Raw genomic sequence first — 21771 nt, forward strand, 5'->3', positions numbered from 1 at the left:
AGGAGTCCGGAGGCGGGGCTCCTGCTGACGCTCAGGGTTCCGCTGAGGGGCGGAGTCAAGGCTGGGGGAAGGCAGAAGAGATGGTGCCTCCTGGCAGACGCCGCAGGGCTTGGGAGGCGGGGCTTCGTCTAGGGCGGGGCTTCCCTCGAGGGCGGGGCTTCGCGGAGGTGGGACTCCAACCTCCCTGGCCGGTGACCAAGGGTCCCGTTAGGTCTGAGCGGCCATGGCGGCACGCGCTTTAAGGCTGCTGACCACATTGCTGGCCGTCGCCGCCACTGCCTCCCAGGCTGAGGCCGAGTCCGAGGCGGGATGGGACCTGACGGCGCCTGATCTGCTGTTCGCGGAGGGGACGGCGGCCTATGCTCGCGGGGACTGGGCCGGTGTGGTTCTGAGCATGGAGCGGGCGCTCCGCTCGCGGGCCGCCCTGCGCGCCCTCCGTCTGCGCTGCCGCACTCGGTGTGCCGCCGACCTCCCATGGGAAGTGGACCCAGACTCGCCCCCAAGTTTGGCGCAGGCTTCAGGTGCCTCCGCCCTGCACGACCTGCGGTTCTTCGGAGGCTTGCTGCGCCGCGCCGCTTGCCTGCGCCGCTGCCTCGGGCCGTCGACCGCCCACTCGCTCAGCGAGGAGCTGGAGTTGGAGTTCCGCAAGCGGAGCCCCTACAACTACCTGCAGGTCGCCTACTTCAAGGTGCAGACCTGCCCGAGCCCCGGGCGGCTGGGGGTCCTTCTGGGCGTGGTTGGTTCGGGGAAGAGGGGCGAGGGACGTGTCCGCGGAGAGGGAAAGTGGCCTCTTGGACGAGAAACTTTTCCTGGATCCAGGGAGAGTAGGGACCCTGCCAGGAGACCAGCCTCTCCGGGTTCGCATAGGCAGATGGTGACCCCAAAAGTCCAGCCTGGGGTTAAGGCACATGCCAAGCAAAACTTGGTCTTGTGTTACTCGGGAAGCCGCTTATAGGGAACTACAGCGTCAGCTGTAAATCCTGATTTCATTGTAAGTTACCCAGTGAGAAGCTAAGACCTTTCTACAATATCTTCCTTCCGGTTTGCTTTTCAGTGATGCTCTTCCTGCCGCCTGAGTGCAGCAGCCTTCTTTCAGGACGTGAGGTTGCCACGTCGCCAGTAGGGGCTGTCTGGCCCCTCCCTGTGAGGGACCCTCTGGCTAGTGTGTCAGGTTTCCAAAGAAAATGAGCATTTTTAGAAATTCCAGAGTGCCTTAAGTCCAAGTGTACACCCAGATTTGGAGCGTTTCTGATTTATGATAATGATAGCCAAAACAGACTTCCAGGCATTATTAAATACTGTGTTTGTTAGTTCATTTACCCAGATCCTGGCAATATCCTGTAAAGTAGATGCTATTAGTAGCCCCATTTTATTGGGGGAAAATGGAAGGAGGAGCTGTGTGGGCTTGTCTATTATATCCATAGTTTAACAGACCTTCAGTTCAACTTAGAGACTTACAAAGTCTTGGGGGCCTCAGATTTCCACCTCTGCACAAGCATTCTGCTTACACAGTTCTGCTCCATTCCTCCTAGTTTCCCAGAGGAGTACCGGATTTGACCCCAAAATAATTGGGCTGTGTCTTTGGTTATGTCACTTGACAACACTTTAAAAAATTCTTTGACAAACATTTACTAAACACTTACTACATTCCAGTTTTTGAACAGGTAATGTGCTTGACTTTGTATTTTTTTGTTTTACCCCGCTTTGCAGTTTAAGAGTCATTTTAGTAGTAAGGGCTACTAAAAGAGTATCTATATCCTGCTGTGGAAACACAACAGAGGAAGAATCTAACTGTGTGTCAGAGAAGTTGGACTTGAAAGAAGAGGTGACATTTGAAGCTGATCCCAACTATTGCCGGAGGAGAGGAAGGATAGCCCCATTTCCGACAGAGTAGGGCCAGAGTGGGAAGAGAATTCTGCAGACTTCATGGACCCATCATCAGAACTAGGTTGTAGGATGCTGATTCTGGAAACCATGTGGGATAAGCCCTGGGAGAAGGAGAAAGTGGTGGCAGAGTGAACCATTAAGAGATGACTGCAGTTGTCCACACGAGAGGGAGAAATCAAGTGCCTTGCGCTCAGAGGGTAAAAAGCTGGAGGTGAAGAGTGTAGAGATGGAGGAGAATGGAGAAAGGCAAGAGTAATGCTGAAAGATACAAAAGAGTCAGTCCATAAAAGAGACAGACTTGAGAGAATTTCTGGAGAAGGAAATGGCAACCCACTCCAGTACTCTTGCCTGGATAATCCCATGGATGGAGAATCCTGGTGCAGGCTACAGTCCATGAGGTCACAAAGAGTTGGACATGACTGAGCGACTTCACTTTCACTTTGAGAGAATTTCTGATTTTACAGTTAGGGATACTTAGGGACAGAGATGGGGATTGTTGACCTTGGGTCACCTAGCTATTTGGGGGTCACAGCCAGGGCTGACTCCTTGTCTAGTGTGCATTTACTAGTACTAAAGTCAGAAAAGAAAAAATTTTTTCTTGGCATATTAGTCATGTGCTGGGAAGAACTGACACAGTGGAAAAGACCCTGATGCTGGGAAAGGTTGAAGGCAGGAGGAGAAGGGGACAACAGAGGATGAGATGGTTGGATGGCATCACCGATTCAATGGACATAAATTTGAGCAAGCTCCAGGAGTTGGTGATGGACAGGGAAGCCTGGCGTGCTGGAGTCCATGGGGTCACAGAGTTGGACACGACTGAGCGACTGAACTGAACTGAGGATTTACATTCATTGAGCTGACATTTATTAAGCATTTAATATGTGCCCAGTGCCATGTGTTAAAAGCTGCATATATATCCTCTCATTTAACTTTCCCTGCAATCCTGTGAGATTAGGGGATGTATCTATATATTCATTCATTTTTGGCTGTGCTGGGTCTTCATTGCTGTTCGGGGGCTTTTCTCTAATTACAATGAGTTGGGGGCTGCTCTCTAGTTGTGGTGCTCGGGCTTCTCACTTCTGTTGCAGAGCACAGGCTCTAGGGCATGCAGGCTTCGGTAGTTGTGGTGCACAAGCTTAATTACCTGCAGCGTGTGGAATCTTCCCAGACCAGGGATTGAACCCCTGTCCCCTGCGTTGCCAGGCAGATTCTTAACCACTGGACCACTAGCAGAGTCCAGGGAATGAGTTTAGAGAATAAACTTTAAGTCTAAAACCCCAGCAAGAGAATAATTAAACCTACCATTGTTACCAGTCTGATACCACAACCCATGTTGTTAATCATTATATCATCAGCGATTTCTTCTGGATTGTATATATGAAGCTGTATAATTTTGGAATGCTGGAGTCCATTGCTCTACGCGTTACTGTAGCCTGTAGCACATTTCTTCCCCTCTCATATTTCTGTAAAGTCACTAGTTTTAACCTCATGAGCCCTGGGCTTTGAGAAGTCAGAAGATGTCATGTCTGGATTTTGTATAGGACCTTAAGACTTTTTGCCACCCACCTTTTCCTTGAATGAGTCAAAAGCACAAAGGCAAAAAAAAAAGCTGCTTTTTTTTTTTCTAGGCATATTCTTAGGCATGGTCTAATTGTTAACTGCGCTTTCTCCCCTACCCCTAAATCCTTGAGTTCTTGGACTTTGCCAGCTCAGTCCCTACATCTGAATCTCGAGACTGTATTATCTCAGGCAGTCAGTCTTCCATAGCATTCCCCCTACAATAACACCTTTGTTTTAGAATAGAATGTTTATACTTTTGAAGCACAACCTCCTGTAATTTGAGGAATCCCTAATCCTGATTTGAGAAATAGCTGGAAATCTGTTCAGGGCCCTGTGCTTCTAATCTCTGGTATGTAGTTTCTTGCGATAGGTGTGTTTTCTGGGCTTGGGAGGGGCTCGGGCACACTGAGTGGAAGTCTCAGGAAGGCAGGGATTTCCTGTTTACTGTGAACTGCATATTTGGACACCAGACTTCAGGGTTTGCATGTGACAATTATCTTTTTATTCTTCATCCTTAGATAAACAAGTTGGAGAAAGCTGTAGCAGCAGCCCATACCTTCTTCGTGGGCAACCCTGAGCACATGGAGATGCGACAGAACCTGGACTATTACCAGACCATGTCTGGGGTGAAGGAGGCTGACTTCAAGGATCTTGAGGCCAAACCCCATATGGTGAAAAAAAAACAAAAAATGTTATCCTCTTCTCTCTTTTTTTTTTGAATTTTATTTTTTTTGAATTTTAATTGAAGGCTAATTACTTTACAATATTGTGTTGGTTTTGCCATACATTCACATGAATCAGCCATGGGTGTACATGTGTTCCCCATCCTGACCCTCCCTATCACCTCCCTCCCCATCTCACTCTTTATTATAGTGACATTCACTAGGGTTGTTTTCAGATTACAAAAGTTATGTATGTTCATTGTACAACATTAGAAAAATGCAAATACATAAAAAAAAACAGGAATTAATTATCTGTAACAGTGCTACATTCAGAAAACCAGTGGTTGATATTTTGGTCTATTTTTAAAGTCTTTATTACCTAATTTTTATGGGCTTCCCTGATGTGCTTAGTGGTAAAAAATCCAACTACCAATGCAGAAGACAAAGGGTTCGATCACTGGGTCAGGAAAATTCCTGGAGAAGGAAATGGCGACCCACTCCAGTATTCTTTCCTGGGAAATCTCATGGACAGAGAAGCCTGGTGGGCTACAGTCCATGGGGTAGCAAAAGAGTTGGACAAAACTTAGTGACTGAACAATAGCAACAAATCTAATTTTTAAACCTAATTTGGTGTCATATTGTGTATATACTTTTAATCATCCTTTTGAATTAACATTTTATCATGTACTTTTTCTCATGTCTTCAAATTTTCTTTGAAAACAATTTTTAATAGCTGCATGGTAATCCATCTTATTCATCAATTGTATTCATTTACTTATCGAATATTTTTGGTTGTATAGATTTTTGCTTTTCACAACAGTGGGTAGTACCATAGTCCTCAGTGTTCTTACCTCTTTAGCAGCTGGTGGCTCAGACAGTAGAGAATCCTCATATAATGTAGAACCCAATCCTGGGTTTGATCCCTGGGTTGGGAAGATCCCCTAAAGAAGGGAATGGCTACCCACTCCAGTATTCTGGCCTGAAGAATTCCATGGACCAAGGAGCCTGGCAGGCTACTGTCCAATGGCATAGTATTTTTATAAAGGGCTTATGTTCTAGTTTATTAATAGAAATAGGCATATTAGAGACAATATCAGAATAGCTTTTAAAAGTAAAATGTGTACATATAGTACTTTATACAACTCTACACAGTTTAGGTTTTGTGTTTGTTTGTTTGTTTTTAGTGATTCTGTAACAAATGAAAATGGTTACTGTCCACAAGAAGGGAGCTGTGTCCCACAGAGAGCAGAAGCAGAGTCTGTAATCAGCAGTCCTTACTGCCAGAAAGATTGCTTTCATCACCTCAAACCACATTCTAACCTCTAAGAGTTCAATGTTTTAAATTAAATTTTATTTTGAAAACTTTCAGCCCTACCAAGAAAAAGTACAGGAAGGTGACAGTGAGACTTCCCTGGCGGTCCAGTGACTATGACTCTGAGCTCCCAGTGCAGGGGCCCCAGGTTTGATCCCTGGTCAGGGAACTAGATTCCACACGCTGCAGCTGAGTTTGCCTGCTGCAACTTAAAGATCCCACGTGCGGCAACTAAGACCCCCGCACAGCCAAATAAATAAAAAATTTTTAAGAAAATGACAATGAATTCCCATATAGCTTTCATCTAGATTGAGTTTGAAGTGAAGTGAATTTGCTCAGTCATGTCCGACTCTTTGCGACCCTGTGAACTGTAGCCTACCAGGCTCCTCAATCCACGGAATTCTCCAGGCAGGAATACTGGAGTGGATTGCCATTTCCTTCTCCAGGGGATCTTCCCGACCCAGGGATCGAACCTGGCTCTCCCTCATTACAGGCAGACGCTTTATCGCCTGAGCCGCCAGGGAAGCAAATGCTTCTAAATTTCAAAAGAAACAAGGAAAGACCCTTTGTAGAAGGCCTTCATTATACAGCAGCCACCCTTTCCGTCGGTAACCTGCAAGGGCTAGGGGAACGCCCGCCGAGGTGGCCGCGGGATAGAAGGGAGAGCCGTCTGCCGCCTGCCCGGCATCTGAGTACCCCTTCCTCCCAGTAGCACGAATTTCGGCTGGGAGTGCGCCTCTACTCCGAGGAGCAGCCGCAGGAAGCCGTGCCCCACCTGGAGGCGGCGCTGCGGGAGTACTTCGTGGCGGACGAGGAGTGCCGCGCGCTCTGCGAAGGGCCCTATGACTACGACGGCTACAACTACCTGGAGTACAATGCCGACCTCTTCCAGGCCATCACAGGTGCGGCTGGAACCCCGCTCCCTATCGGGCCCGCTGGGCTCTCAGCGCGGCAACATGACAGGGCATCTTAGGCCTCATTCCTGAATCTCCTAGAGCTGGGAATCCGACTGAAAACTGCTTCCTCTTGATTTGTTCATCTTAACCAGAATTGGAATCCTGAAGTTGACCTTACAGTTCTCCCTCTCTTCTATTCCTTTCAGATCATTACATCCAGGTCCTCAGCTGTAAGCAGAACTGTGTCACGGAGCTTGCTTCCCACCCAAGTCGAGAGAAGCCCTTTGAAGACTTCCTGCCATCTCATTATAATTATCTGCAGTTTGCCTACTATAACAGTAAGGTCTACTTCCCTCTTTCTCAGCTGCTTTTAACTAAGCCTGAAGCAAGGAAGGCAGGGATCGTGGCCACTGTGCTTCTTTGGCCTGTTTGGCTTCTCTCTGTGGCTCTGGGAGGCACTGTGCCAGCTGATCCCTGGGTGCCTTGTTACAGGCCACCTCCTGGGAAGCCAGTATCCGCAGCCCAAGAAGCTGGGAGAGGGAGACTCTAGGATCTCACTGGTCTCCTCTATAGCATTTATAATCTGATTTTGCACTTGAGTTAAGTTATAGCAAGGGCTTCCCTGGTGGCTCAGATGGTAAAGAATCTGCCTACAATGCAGGAGAGCCAGGTTCAGTCCCTGGGTTGGGAATATTCCCTGGAGAAGGGATGGCTACCTACTCCAGTATTCTTACCTGGGGAATTCATGGACAAAGGAGCCTGGTGGGTTACAGTCCATGGGGTTGAAAATAGTTGGACATAACTGAGTGACTAACGCTTTCACTTTTTTCACTTTAACTTATAGTAAAGGCAAGGATGTATTTCCATTTAAACCAGCTCACGGGACATTTCCCAGCCCTTCTCCTTCATAACAGCACTGATGCTCTGGAGTAGTGAGAGGGGCATGTCAATATCCAGAAAAACAAGTCAGCAGGTCTTTACTGAGTTCCTACTGTGTGCTAAAGTAAGCTTTATAGCATATTCAAGAATATATGCTTTTATAGTTGAGGAAACAAACACATATCAATAAAAGAGGTAATCTGCTATTACAGTCTTCCCTTCTCTTCTGAAAGTCCATAGGGGAAAAAAGATAGGAAGGTGGGAATATTCCTGATATTGGTCTAATGAATGGGACTATTGAGGCCAATGTTTGAATTACCTGAGGACACTGAGCACCTTAAAATCAAATACATATTCTACGTGGATTCTGTCATTTCTCTCCCCTAATCAGGCAGTTGTGTTGTGTAGCTGGTGCCTCCTGGCTGTGTCATTATCACCTGGAGCTGTGCTGAGACTGAATTCTAGGTGGTTGGTGGTACCCAAAATGAGATGCTTTCTTTTCAGCCATTTTTTCCCCTTTGCAGTTGGGAATTACACACAGGCCATTGAATGTGCCAAGACCTATCTCCTCTTCTTCCCCAATGATGAGGTGATGAGCCAGAATCTGGCCTACTATACAGCCATGCTTGGAGAAGAGCAAGCCAGATCCATTGGCCCCCGTGAGGTGAGAGACTTGCGTTACTTAGGGCAGCTGCCAGCTGAACCCAGACCAGAGAGCAGAGTGGGATAGAGAAGGGGGAGCCAGCTGCTGCTTGGGCAGGGTGAGGCAGGGTTCCCAGGCAGGCGTGAATGCATGGGAAGCATAGGGAATAAGCCGGAGCCTTCATTAGCACAATCTGGGCCCAGAAGTCTGTTCTCTGAGTTGGCAAAGAAAAGCAGAACTGCAGAACAGCCACGTTCTTTGCCTTTTTTAGCATCCCTACTTTAAGACTTGATACTGTTTGGCCAAGATTAATCATTTTCTACTTCATGTTAACTTTTTTTTTTTCACTCACCACTTTTCTGCCTCCATTTTCCTTCCTGTCCCCTCTTTCTGCCATTGTCTGATCTGTCCCTGTTTCAGCATTAATCCCATATCCTTCCAAAACTGGAAGGAAAATCTATGTGATACAAAGACTAAAATGAAAAGTACTGAAGTGAAAGCACCCCCCATCCCTGCACTGTTGGGAGGACTGTACATTGTGCTGTTCATTTAACAGTGGCTATTTCAGGAATGACAGGTGATTTTTTTTTTATTTTGCTCATTTGTATTTTCTAAATTCCCTGCACTGAATGAGTATTATTTTTGTATTAAAAACATGAAAAGAGAGGATTTTCCTAGATGTCCAGTGGTTAAGACTCCACACTTCCACTGAAGCAGATGCAGGTTCGATCCCTGGTCAGGGAACTAAGATCACATGCCTCAGGGCATCACCAAAAAATAAATAATAAAATAGCCTAAAAAAAAAACCACACACACACACATGAAAAGTTCTCTGTTTTAACTTAATGAAGTTTGGCACTGTGAACCTTCTTATTTGTGCATATGCCACGCACAGGCCCTAGATCCTCTCCTTCTTGAGCCCAGAACAATGAGGTGGATTTGAAGTCACTAATCTAGGCTCAAGTCCTGACTCCTCCACTTACTAGCCATGTGATTTTTGGCACATCATGTGGGATCTTAGTCATGCTGCTTTGCTCTTCTGAGTCTGTCTCTTCTGCTATAAAATAGGACTGTGGTTCTTGCTCTGTCTTCAACACAGGATGAGTATGAAGGTCAAATGAGATAGTGAGCTGGGACTTCCCTGACAATCCAGTGGTTAAGACTCAGCACTTTCACTGCTGTTGGCCAGGGTTCAGTCCCTGGTCAGGGAACCAAGATCCCACAAGCCTCAAGGTGCAGTCAAAAAAAAGAGAGAGAGTAAGCCAACAGGCACTGTACAACATGTTGTGTGGACAGGTAGCATCACAGGGGTCTGGACGATGGTACATGAGTAGCAGTTGGAGGGTTTTCTCACTTCTAACCTCAGTTACCTCCTGAAACCAGGGGGCTTATCACTGTGGCCCTTAATCACTTGTGTCCTGCTGGCCTCACCCAAACCCCAGCCTGTAAAATTGGCTATAACTTTGGACGAACTTTTCACTTTGTCAGCAACAACAACAAAGATTAATAGCTACGATTGTTCTAGAAGCCCCTCAGTTGTTAACGCATCACATCTCTTGGACAAATGAAAGGGATAAGAAAACAGGTCCACCCCTGGGCTGTTTAACCAATGATTCAGCGGCCTGGGATTCACCCCGCAGCTGTACTGCACATTTGTGCAAAGGTAGTGTGCACAGCTGTGCATCAGAACACTGCTGCTGAAAGCAAAATAACTAGAAACAAGCTCAATGCCATCAATTTGGAGACTCGTTGAATCAGTCTTGGTACATTCATTCAGTGACATACAAGATACTCGTAAATTGCATGAGTAGATTACTATGCACCAATTTGATATTGTCTCCATGATACTAATTTTAGGTAAAGAAAAAAATTTAACATAACTGTTCATGGAGATTATTCCCCCACCCCCAACCCCCAGGCATGGGCCTGTAGGTCAGGGGTTGGAGGAAAGACCTGAACATTTCTATCTATCAGCTCTCTGTGGGTTTAGCTGTGTACATTTTACCTTCATGTCTTTTTGAGTGCCATCTGAAACCACCTTGGAAAGGTATACAATATGACATTTGTAGGATACTGCAGTGAATATAACAAAAGAGGTGCCAGCAAGCTAGAGTGGATGCATGGGAGAGAAGGGAGTGCCTGGAGAGTCAGGGAGGGCTTTGCAAGAGGCAGTGGTGGTGACATTCGGTTTTTAAAGCCTACAGTAGGTGAATGAGACAGGGAAGGGCTGTTTGGATGGAGAGCAGCATGTACAACACCTACCCAACTATCCCATGCAAATGGAGGATGGTGCCAGGGAGCTGCAGGCAACGGGGCCTGGGAGGATCAGATTCTGAAGGTTCTTGAGTGCCTCTCTAGGACCTTGGACTCTATGCGGCAGGGAGTGGTGAGTCCTGGAAGGGTTTGAAGCAGCCTGATGAGCTATTATGGTGCAGGGTTCAGAATGGGACGTGCTGGGGGCCATGTGGCACCAAGAGAGCTGCCAAGCCCTGAGGGAGGCAGGGGAGCCAACCAGGTGGAGGAGGGAGGTGGAACTGGCAGCCTGGGTTGGGGGGGGGTGGTTTTCACTCCTCCCTTCTCTCCATGTCTAATTAGGTACCCTGTTTCAGTCTGGGACCCACTCCAGTATTCTTGCCTGGAAAATTCCATGGGCAGAGGAGCCTGGCAGGCTAAAATATTTGGGGTTGCAAAGAGTAGGACATGACTTACAGACTGAGCAATAGAGCACACACCCAAAATTCCCAGTCTGGGAGACCTGTGTGTGTTGCTGGCCACAGGGCTCCAGAGTGTACAGGTGGCAGGGTGGAAGGGACTCACAGCCTCCCTTCCTGCCTGCACTCCAGCCCAGGGGGGCTAACTTTTCCTCTGTTCACTGGGAGAAGCAGGGAGATGATGTGGTAGTAACACACTTCCCATTCTGGTTGTTGTGGCACTTTCCTGTTGAAAATAAGCACCCTTTAAATGTGGGTGGCATTTGATAGTTTACAAAAATCTTTTGTAGCTTTTCTTTCACTTGATTCTCATAAAAGCCCAGTGAGGTGGCATCACCAACCTACCCTGAAGTTAAAAACCAAGGTTCTTCCTTCCTAGATCCGGCGTCCTGAGCCTCTCCAATAGAAGGAGTCCCCCTCTTGCCGTCCCCTCCCATGTGGAGGCTGTTTGCCCTTGTCATTGTCCTCTTTGGCTGCTAGATGGTGACCACCTGGCTTTGAGATGGCGCTTCTCCCGGCCTCTTTGCTCAGTTAAGATCCCCCTCACCCTTACCCTTAATGGCCATATTAGTGAGTCTTGGGCAGAAAGAGAAAATGAGTGGTCAGTCTACCATTTCTAACTAGAACCACCCTTCTGGTAAGAAGGTAACTCACATCTGTTGAGCCCCATCCCAGGCCAAAAACTGAGCTGGATCTTTACACCCATCATCTCGTTGAGCTGGGTGTTCACACCCATCTTCTCATTCTGTCATCACAGGTGCCCTGTGAGGTGGGCGCTGTTCTCTCTTTTTTAGAGATGAGGACATTTAGGCTCCAAGAAATGAGTTAACCTGCACGGTGGCCTGTCACTGCCTATGGTGACGAGAATCTCTGCTCCCCTGCTTTATCCCAGTGCCAGCACAGTTCTGACACAAAGCTGCCACTTGGAAAATCAGTGTTGAAGGAGTAAGTGGTAGAAGTAGGGCTTGCAGCCTCATAGGGCTGCTGCAGAGGGTTAAAGGAGTTAACACATGCCTGGAAAATCCCATGGACGGAGGAGCCTGTTAGGCTGCAGTCCATGGGGTCGCTAAGAGTCGGACATGACTGAGCGACTTCACTTTGACTTTTCACTTTCATGCATTGGAGAAGGAAATGGCAACCCACTCCAGTATTCTTGCCTAGAGAATCCCAGGGATGGGGGAGCCTGGTGGGCTGCCGTCTGTGGGGTAGCACAGAGTCGGACACGACTGAAGCGACTTAGCAGCAGCAGCTTTGTGTCCAGCACTTGGTGAGGGAGGCCAATCATTTCAACTCCTCAGGAAGGGCTTCGCTGGTGATTCAGTGGTTAAGACTCCACGTAATGCAGGGGGCCCAGGTTCCATCCCTGCTCAGGGAACTAGATCCCACATGCCATGACTGAGAGTTCACATGCTGCAACTAAAGATCTTCCATAAAAAAATAAAAAGATCTCGCATGCACAGTGAAGATCCTGAGTGTCACAACTAAGACCCGACACTAAGATCCACATAAATAAATATTTTTTAAAATAATTTTATCCCTTAAAAAATGTAAAAGATGAACTCCCTCAAAAATTTCCATCTTCCTCTTGAGTAAATATAAGAGGTGATATAGGTAGGCCTCATTGACGCCTTTAAAGTTTTCCTTATTGCCCTCATCTTTTGTTTCAACTGACACCGTCTTCTTTTTCTTTTCCTTCCTTCTTCTGCTGCTAGGAGACTAGCAGGGCACCTAGGGAAAGATGGGATCCAGAAGGTACTTAGTTTCCCTACCCCGGGTAAGCCCACCAGTGGAAGGGCCGGGTGCTGGGCCCCGTTGCTCTTTCTGCAGCTGCCTGGCTCCGGGGAGGGAAACCGTCTGCTCCAAGTCTGAGGGGAGACACATGACACAGGATAAAGCACACGGACTTTAGGATTAGAGAGACCCAGCCTTGGACGTGGGTCCCTGCTCTGCTGTTTCCTGTTGTGTCACGCCACAATAGGACACAGCATTGTCCCTCCGTACCTCAGTGTCCCCATCTGTAAAATGGGGATAGTTGGATCAACCTCAAGGTGGCCGCAAAGATTGAATGAATAACACAGGAGTCACCTAACACCTAGTTTTTAAGTTGTTTGTTTGTTTTTCCCTGAGTACCAAACTCCTGTAAAAGTTGAGAAGGCGTTTTCCTTCTTTGAAGACTAATTGTTCCTGAGAATCCTCAGGTTTTCTGTCTCAGAGAGTAATGGCAGAGGAAGGAAGGGGGCGTTTTCTCTTCAAGGGAAGCCTGGCTCTGCCACCTCAGACATGCTGCTTGTGCCAGGCAAGAGGAACCCTCGAGCACAAAAGTGAGGCTTTTGTCCCAAACTGGGGGACACACGAGTGGTGGTGGGAGAGGAAGCCTCGGGTCACACTGGGAGCAGAAGTGTAGATGCGGGGTGGAGGGCAGGGGGGTGGGGGGCCGAGAGCTAGCGGCAGGGCTGAGTTCCAGAGCGTTCCTCCCGCTGTGTGCCCTCAGAGTGCCCAGGAGTACCGCCAGCGGAGCCTGCTGGAGAAGGAACTGCTCTTCTTCGCCTATGACGTTTTTGGAATTCCCTTTGTTGATCCGGTGAGCCAGGGTGCGGGGGTGAGTGGTGGGCAAGGAGTGGGGTGAGCGTTACACCAGGTGACTCCGGGGAGAAGACTGGTGGACAAGAGACAAGGGGGAATTCTGGCTAGCTAGATATAGGTGACTTGGTCCCAGAGACATCTCCCTTTGTCTCCTGGAAGGGGTCTGGTGAGGAGGTGGACTTCCTGTAGGCCCTGGCCCGCTCATCAAGACCTAGAGGATTCACCAGGCCCTCTGGCACTGTTCATTTCCTCCTGCTCTGCTTTTAGGATTCATGGACTCCAGTGGAGGTGATTCCTAAGAGACTGCAAGAGAAACAGAAGTGAGGCCCTTGAAGAAACTGCATGAGTGGATCGGTGTGATGAAGCACTTGAGGCTTCCCGAGCCCAGGCAGATGTGAACTCCTGGCAAGGGGTGGGCAGGTCCAGTCTGGGGAGCCGGGGTGGGAGCCTGGGTGGGCCCCGGGATGCAGGGCTCAGAGCTGCTGTGCTCACAGGTCAGAACGGGAAACAGCTGCCCGCATCTCCCAGGAAATCGGGAACCTTATGAAGGAGATCGAGACCCTCGTGGAGGAGAAGACCAAGGAGTCACTGGACGTGAGCAGGCTGACCCGGGAAGGTGAGAGGATGGGCTCGGGGCCGCCTTGGCCATCGTGGGGGCAGAAGGGACAGGGTCCCCATGTCAGCTGGGCAGCTCCCATGAGAGGGCAGCCTCGGGATCTGAGCCGGCATGGGTCACAGTCAGGGTCACCCTTCCTTACTCACCCACGGGACTTCTGCTTGCAAAGATAATTGAGAATTGGCCTTTGGTTAAGAAATAAGACGCCTGTGTCACAGGGACACTAGTTCACTTCGGTAAGTATTTAGAGGAGAAAACTCGTGTCCTTGCCCCCAAACCGTTTCCTCCCAACTGCCATCAATCGTTCTGTAACCAAGCTTCAGAGTCTTGAGGTGTCCTTTGATGCCCCCTTGCCTGTCGCCTCCAGTCCACTGGCGAGGCCTACCGAGTGGGACTCCGCTCTCTTTCTATCTCCCCAACCCTTTTCATGTCCCACTGCCTCAGGCCAGTGACGCGTTCCCAGCCCCCCGTCTGCACCCTTCTTTCCTCTTCCAGTCTGTCATTGCCCCTTCCCACTGGGGGGCAAGAGCAGTCTCCAAACACCGGGGCTCTTGACACCATCCCCCTCATCTCCCCTTTAACTGCAGGCTCCACTCTTGCCTTGTTTACACCTTTCCTCATCCTTGAGCCTCTCTCTGCCCACAAGTCCCTGTTCAGGTCTCTCCGTCCTCCTGCACACTTTCTACCATCCCTGCCCGTGCGGCATCTCAGATACACCCCACAGAGTCTTTCTTAAACTCCAGGCCAGTCAGGAGCCCCTGCCTATTATTTATTTGTTTGCGCTGGGTCTTGGTTGTGGCATGCAGGATCTTTAGTTGCAACATGTGGGATCTAGTTCCCTGACCAGGGATCGAACCCAGGCCCCCCTGCATTAGGAGCACAGAGTCTCAGTCACTGGACCACCAGGGAATTCCCTCCCCTCCCTCTTTCTGTTGAATTTTCAAGGCACTCTGTGCTTTCACAAGGCCTGCTTTGTGAGGCTTATTGTGTGATTATTGGAACAGGTTCTGTCTTCAGGTGTTAATCCCTCACCTCTTCTAGCACCAGTGCCTGGCACATGCTGAGGCTGGAATAAATAGAGTTGATTTGGTGTCTGGGATGTCCCCAGCACAAAGAGATACCAGGAGAAACTGAAGAGAGAAAAGACTGGCCTTTATGGTTGCTTCAATTAACAGTGGTTAATTTAAAAAGATTAGCACATTAAATAATTTTTCTGTCATTCGTTTATTTTCAGAGAGCTTTCACTCTACTCTGTTATTTGTCTTGATTCTCATAATTGCCTGAGAGGTGGGTTTGGGCAGATTGTAAGATCCTCATTTTTAAATAGATGATGATATGGTGGTGGCTAAACTTTTTTTTTTTTTCCCTAATTGAAGGATAATCACTTTACAGTGTGCCACTGGTGATGGGTAAACTTTTAAGCATTTACTCCAAGCCAAGTATTGTGCTAAACTTCTTAAGTTGTCTTATTATTCTTTATATTAAGCTTATGATATACCAGGAGAAACTGAAGAGAGAAGGACTGGCCTTTAAGATATTATTTTGCAGATGAGATAAGGCTCAGGGAGGTTAAATAACTTGCCAAGGTCAGACAGCTAGTAAGTGGAGGATCCAGGAGTCAAACCCAGTTCTTTCTGGTCTTGAGCTCATGTTATAGGAATGTCTATGATGTTTCCCCAACAATGTGTGAAGGCCCACGAGCCAGCAGCTGCGGACCAGTGCTTGGACCCCCTGTCCTAAGTTCCGTCCTCTGGTTCAGCCCACCTTTGGAAGTGACCGAATGGAAGGTTTCTCTGGTAAACAGGAATCAACTGGAATTTCTATTCCTTACAGGAGGGTAGTATCTGATGGAGAGTGTCTGAACCGCTGCTGGATTTAGCTAGTCTTGTCACTGCTTTGCAGGTGGCCCCCTGCTGTATGACGGCATCAGACTCACCATGAACTCCAAAGTCCTGAATGGTTCCCAGCGGGTGGTGATGGATGGCGTCATCTCCGACGAGGAGTGCCAGGAGCTGCAGAGACTGACCAATGTGAGGGAGCCCGGTGACCACACTGCCTCCCTAAGGGCCCAGCATCCCCCGACTAGGTGCCTCTTAGGTCTGGGCAGTCGACCACCTCTTCCCGGGCTCTCAGCTGCCTGGCTAACTCTACCTGTTCTGGGGGCCTCCTAGGCAGCAGCAACTTCAGGAGATGGCTACCGGGGTCAGACCTCCCCACACACCCCCAGCGAGAAGTTCTACGGTGTCACCGTCTTCAAGGCCCTCAAGGTAGGGTCAGTACTCTGTTCTAGGTGTGGAGAGGAGGGAGGGGGTGCCCAGGCTCTGAGGGGGAGTTGGAGAAGGTGGCGGGAAGGGGGAAAGTATCTGCCTGTCAGCATTCCAGCTGCCATGGAGGCAGGATAAACCACGCTGGGTGAGGCTGACTTTTGAACCGTGGCTCTTAGTGTAATAAAACTGAGGCAAGCGAGTAAGACTAATACCCCAAATTTGAGAGTGCTTTCTGAAGAACAGCTACACTTTTTAAAAATATTTACTTTTCTTTCTTGGTGGCACTGGGCCTTAGTTGCAGCACACGGGATCTGTAGCTGTGGTACCTGAGCCCTTAGTTGCAGCATGTGGGATCTAGTTCCCTGACCAGAGATCAAACCTGGGCTCCCTGCATTGGGAGCACAGAGTCTTAGCCACTGGATCACCAGGGAAGTCCCAGAATGGCTCTACTTCTGAGCAGGATGCATGAGTTATTTATAAAGAGAAATGTGAAGGGGAGGGGAGCGGGCAACGGCAGAGGGTCACGTGCGGGAAGCAGAGGGACTGCGCCTTCACGAGCACCGAGAAGTGGGGCCAGGTGCCTCCCTGGTCTCTGTCGGCCTCCAGAAGGAGGGGCGCCCAGGGCCCCTGACCCAGGCTGACCCTGCTCTCGTCGGCAGCTGGGGCAGGAAGGGAAGGTTCCTCTGCAGAGCGCCCACCTGTACTACAACGTGACGGAGAAGGTGCGCCGCGTCATGGAGTCGTACTTCCGCCTGGATACCCCGCTCTACTTCTCCTACTCCCACCTGGTGTGCCGCACCGCCATCGAAGGTGGGCCTCCCTCACCCCGCAGCCCCCGCCCGCCCGGCAGACCCCGCCCCAGGCACTGGACAGGAGAAGAGCAGGCACGGGCCCTTTTATCCTGCTGGGGAACGCAGTGCGCGCTGCGGAAGGAGTTACAGTCAGTCTCCCTGGGCAGTCAGGAGGGCTTCCCAGAGGCGGTGACGGCGGTTACACGGCATGAATAGGGGTTGTGGAGTACATGGGGCGATGGGAGGATGTTTAAGCCAGAGGGAACAGCAGCCATGTACAAAGGAGTGGAAGCACTGACCAACCAGCAGCTGGGGGAGCTGAGAAAGTTGCCATTTCTGGAGAGGAAGGTCGGGGAGGTGGGGAGGCGGGGCAGCCAGGTGAGGCCGGCGAGGGCCTCAGAGGCCGAATCACAGAGCGCTGCTAGTTGGACATGACTTAGAGACTAAACAACAAGCTTCAAGAGCACTTTTCATCCTCTAAGTCAGTGGTTCTCAGCATCAGGGTTGGGCATACAGGTGTCTAGATGAATCATGAGCTGTGTTTTAAGTTTTCTGCCACTAATTTTTAAATACCAAATTTGTGAGAGAACTCCTTATTTTATAAGTTAGGGCAGACTGGAGGTCACTCATCGTTCACTCTCCCTCTGTCAACATTCCCTTTTGCGTCCCTGCGGAGGGGTGAGGTACAGCCAGTGTCCTGGACTCACATATGACCCACAGCCGGGTCTGTCCTGCCAGAGCCTTCAGTGGCCCCGGTGCTGACGTTCCGCTGATGGTGGCAGAGGTTAGGGCTTTACTGTCCCTCAGAATGTCTGGAATCCTACCATAATCTGGGCGCACCAAAGGAATATGCCAGGCTTGCAACTGTGTTATGGTCTCCAGGTAGGGGTGCCCTGGGGCCTGGCCAGGAGGAAGCCAGTGGTCAGGCAGGGGAGGGCTGGATGAGGCCTTGTCTTTATCCCACCAATGTTGAGGATTTAAGGTTGATCTTGCTGCTGTGTCAAAAGACTCGAAGGTGTGGATCAAACCAGAGGAGGGAAGCTGGTCGGCAGTGACCCAAACGCACCCCCCAGGCCAGCAGGAGAGCTGCATGGCCGTCCCCTGAGAGCCCCAGTGCTAATGTGTGTCCCCTTGGCCGCAGAGGCACAGGCTGAGAGGAAGGACGGTAGCCACCCCGTCCACGTGGACAACTGCATCCTGAATGCCGAGGCCCTCGTGTGCATCAAGGAGCCCCCTGCCTACACTTTCCGGGACTTCAGGTGCCAGTGGTCCTCAGGTCCCCAGGGCCCCGTGCCTTGCTCCCTCCTCCAACACATGCACGCTTGGGACCAGCTTTTCCCAGAGTCCAGGACCCTCTGGGTTGGAAATCAGACAGTATGGGAATGGTTACAGTGTAGTGGGAGAACAGAATGGAGAGAGGAGGATGTGGTGCAGAAACAGCCCAGAGAAGGGCATGGTGTGTGCTCAGGGCTGAGGGTGGGGAGGCGGGAAGGTCAGGAGTCCTGTTCGTGAAGCTTCAGAGAAGGTTCTGGAAAGCTTTCTTCCTATAAAAGGGCCCCCCTCCAGCTGCTGGCTGGGAGCACTTGGAGGTGACAGCACTGGAGCTGCGGGTTTTCTCGGGGGCGGGAGGAGGAAGTTGGTGTCGAGATGCTCTCTGCCTTTCCCAGCGCCATTCTTTATCTGAACGAAGACTTCGATGGAGGAAACTTTTATTTCACTGAACTAGATGCCAAGACCGTGACGGTGAGTGCACCCGTCCTTGGGAGACAGAAACCCTCAAGGTGCAGTGGGCAGAATGGCCGGCTGGCCTTCCTGGTAGTCAGCACTCCCCTCCCCAAACCAGGAGGCTTCTGACCTGTCACCTTTTCTCTTTAGCGCTGGGCTTTGGGCAGGCAGGCAGAGGAGCCATCCCCCCAGCCCGACCTGAATGACCTCATGTCCCTTCTGAAGGCAGGTTTCAGTCTCTGACCTGCGCACCCGCCTCGCTGTCCCCTTTAGGCAGAGGTGCAGCCCCAGTGCGGAAGGGCCGTGGGATTCTCTTCCGGCACGGAAAACCCGCATGGAGTAAAGGCCGTCACCAGAGGGCAGCGCTGTGCCATCGCCCTCTGGTTCACTTTGGATGCTCGACACAGCGAGAGGGTGAGAGCAGCTGATGCTGCCGTGACCTGTTCCCGGCAGGACCCCTGTTCTGCTTCCTCCTTCCCCAGTCCCACTGCCGATGCTTAGACGGGAAAGAAACGCTGGGCTTGGGAGTCCAGAGAGACTCTTCGCTCTGGCACTGTGTCACCGTGGTCCCTGGCCCTTCCTTCCTTGTCAGTAGGGCTCCAGGTGGGGGACCTGGGGGACAGGATGGGGGAGTGACCCTGGTTCTTGGTCCCTCACTGGGTATCACCTCTGCTACCTCTGCCCACGACCTGTTAGAAAGAGGATGAGCTCGGAGGCCGCAGAGGAAGAACCTTCTTGTTCTCTAGGAAGTAGCACCTGGGTGATGGTGAGTACCTGGTCCAGAGGCCTCCCTGAACAGCCAGGGGTTTGTCCTTGCAGGACCGAGTGCAGGCGGACGACCTGGTAAAGATGCTCTTTAGCCCAGAAGAGATGGACCTCCCCCACGAGCAGCCCCAAGAAGCCCAGGAGGGGACCCCCGAGCCCCTACAGGAGCCCGTCTCCAGCAGTGAGTCAGGGCACAAGGATGAGCTCTGACAACTCCCGTGGATGGTGATCAGACCCACACGAGGGACTCTGTCCTGCAGCCTGGACTGGCCAGCCCCGGGCGAGGAGCAGTGGGAACCCAGGCCTGCCGCCCAGCTGAGGGGGCTCTGCTCACGGCCGTCCGCATGGTGCTGCTGCTCTTGGAGTGGACATGGCGAGATGGCCCTCTCCCCTCTGGGCCTGACTGAGGGCTCAGGACGCAGGCCCAGAGCCACTCTGGGGGCCCGCACAGGCAGCCACATGACAGCAATACAGTATTTAAGTGCCTGTGTAGACAACCAAAGAATAAATGATTCGTGGTTTTTTTTACCTGGTGGTTTTTTCAGAGTGGAAATATGCCCATTGGCCCTAGAGGTCTCACTTGATGAAAATTGTTCTGGGCAGGACACAGTGGCAGGCCCGCTTTGAGGAGGCCTGGTGCCACACCTGGCTTGGCCACTTCCTGTGCAGCCTCAGGCCAGACACTTAACCTTGGGGACCTCGGGGTTGTGATATGTACGAGGGGGACCATAATCCCTGGTCTGCCCACCTCCCGGGCAGTTGTGTGGCCCAGAGGCGGTATCGGATGTGACAGCATTTTGTAAACTGGAACGCTCTGGGTGGATGGCAAGGATTATCTTTAATCCTTCTCTGGCAGCCAGCATCGGTCAGCAGTGCCCTGGCGTGGTGCCCCCGTGTCGGCCACATGCATCCTGCTCTGCTGCCTGGCCTCTGGGTCCTCAGACCTCGGTCTCCACGTGCAGGACAACGCACACCTCTAGGAGACAGTGACAGACCTACCGCTTCAGCTCCTCTGGCCTCAGGCTCATCTCCCATCCTGGGCTTGAGAGGCAGGGGGGTCGTGAGTTGGGAACCTGCAGTCTGAGAGCCCATTTATTCATTTAACCCACGTTTATTTATTGAGCACCAGCTATGTGTCTGGTGCTGGGAACATGGAAGCAAACAAAACAAGTCCCTGCCCTTGTAGAGCTTGTACTTTAGTAAGGAGACAGGTAACAAACACATAAGTGTGTGTGTGTGTGTGTGTGTGTGTGAGAGCCTTTGAGGTAGATAAGAAAGCAGGTTAGGCCCTAAGTGGGGACCAGCAACAAGGAGGCCAACCTGGTGGCACAGAGTGGGCAAGGAGAGCAGCCAGTGAGGTCAGGGTCCCGGGGGCCATAGGGAGCACCTGGGCTTGACTCAGTGGGACAGGAGCCCTTGGAGGATTTTGAGCAGGGGTTGGGGGCGTCTGACTTACATTTTAAAGGCCTCAGTGAAGAATGTACATGGAAAATGGGCTCCAAGAGCAAGTATGGAGACAAGGAGAGCATAGCAAAGGCTGCTGCATTGACCCTGGGGAGAGATGGAGGCGGTGTGGATCGGGCGTTGGCAGTGGAAAAGGTCAGGTTCTGGATCTCTTCAAAGTAGAACCAAAAGGGACTTCCCTGGGGGTCCAGTGGCTAAGACCCTGCATTCCCAACTTTGTAGGGGACCCGAGTTTGATCCCTGAACAGGGAACTAAGATCCCACGTGCCACAGCTAAAACCTGGCACAGCCAAGTAGATAAATATTCTTAAAATTTTTTAAAGTAGAGCCGACAGGAGTCACTGATGGGTTGGCTGGCATAAGAAGGAACAACAAGGATTTAGCCTGAACAGTTGCGGAAGTGGAGCCACCTTTTTTCCCATGTTGGGCAGACTGCAGACAAGAGGGTTACGGGCATTGAAATGTGTTTTGTGTGTTTTGCTCAAGTTTAAAGAGCCTGTTAAGGAGAAGATTCCTGAATCTGAAGTTCAGGGAGAGGTGGAGGTAGGAGTTGACATTTTGGAGGTTGCCATCGGCACATGGTGGGTGTTCAAAGCCAGGAAACTGAGGTCAGTGTAGACAGAAGAGGAGTCAGAAGACTGGGCCGGGCTGCAGGCAGCTGGAGGGCAGTGGGGTCCAACAGAGGACACGAGGACCAGCCGTGAGCAGGGAGCCAAGACGTCTGGTCCTGGAAGCTGATGAGAGTGTTTCAGGAAGGAGGGGGTGAGCAGTGTCTAAAGCTGCTGAGAGGTTGAACAAGCTAAGAACCGGGAACCCGCTTTTGAATTTGGGGATGGACGTGGAGATCAGTGAGAACTTTAGCAAGAGATGTTTCAGTCGTCTTTCAAGTGAGAAGGGGAGGAGAATGAGTGGTGCTGGCAGGCGCAGACCACTCTTCTCAGGAATTTACTCGGGGGCAGGAGGAGCTGGAGGGAGCTATGAAGGAACAGTTGTTTTTCAAGTTGGGAGAC

General features: G+C 50.6%; 1 protein-coding gene across 1 annotated transcript; it reads left to right on the top strand.

Moving 5' to 3' along the window:
* The first annotated feature begins 73 nt into the window (after positions 1 to 73).
* On the top strand, positions 74 to 19825 carry P3H1 (prolyl 3-hydroxylase 1). The gene is made up of 15 exons (XM_061412273.1): positions 74 to 688; positions 3966 to 4118; positions 6134 to 6323; positions 6524 to 6655; positions 7721 to 7860; positions 13042 to 13131; positions 13401 to 13453; positions 13628 to 13749; positions 15652 to 15779; positions 15921 to 16016; positions 16676 to 16826; positions 17949 to 18066; positions 18475 to 18550; positions 18806 to 18946; positions 19352 to 19825. The coding sequence occupies exons 1-15, from the start codon at positions 224 to 226 to the stop codon at positions 19505 to 19507; spliced, it is 2211 nt and encodes a 736-aa protein (XP_061268257.1). The 5' UTR covers positions 74 to 223; the 3' UTR covers positions 19508 to 19825.
* The last annotated feature ends 1946 nt before the right edge of the window (positions 19826 to 21771 follow it).

This window comes from Bos javanicus, chromosome 3 (genome assembly GCF_032452875.1).
Source record: "Bos javanicus breed banteng chromosome 3, ARS-OSU_banteng_1.0, whole genome shotgun sequence".
NCBI lineage: Eukaryota > Metazoa > Chordata > Mammalia > Artiodactyla > Bovidae > Bos > Bos javanicus.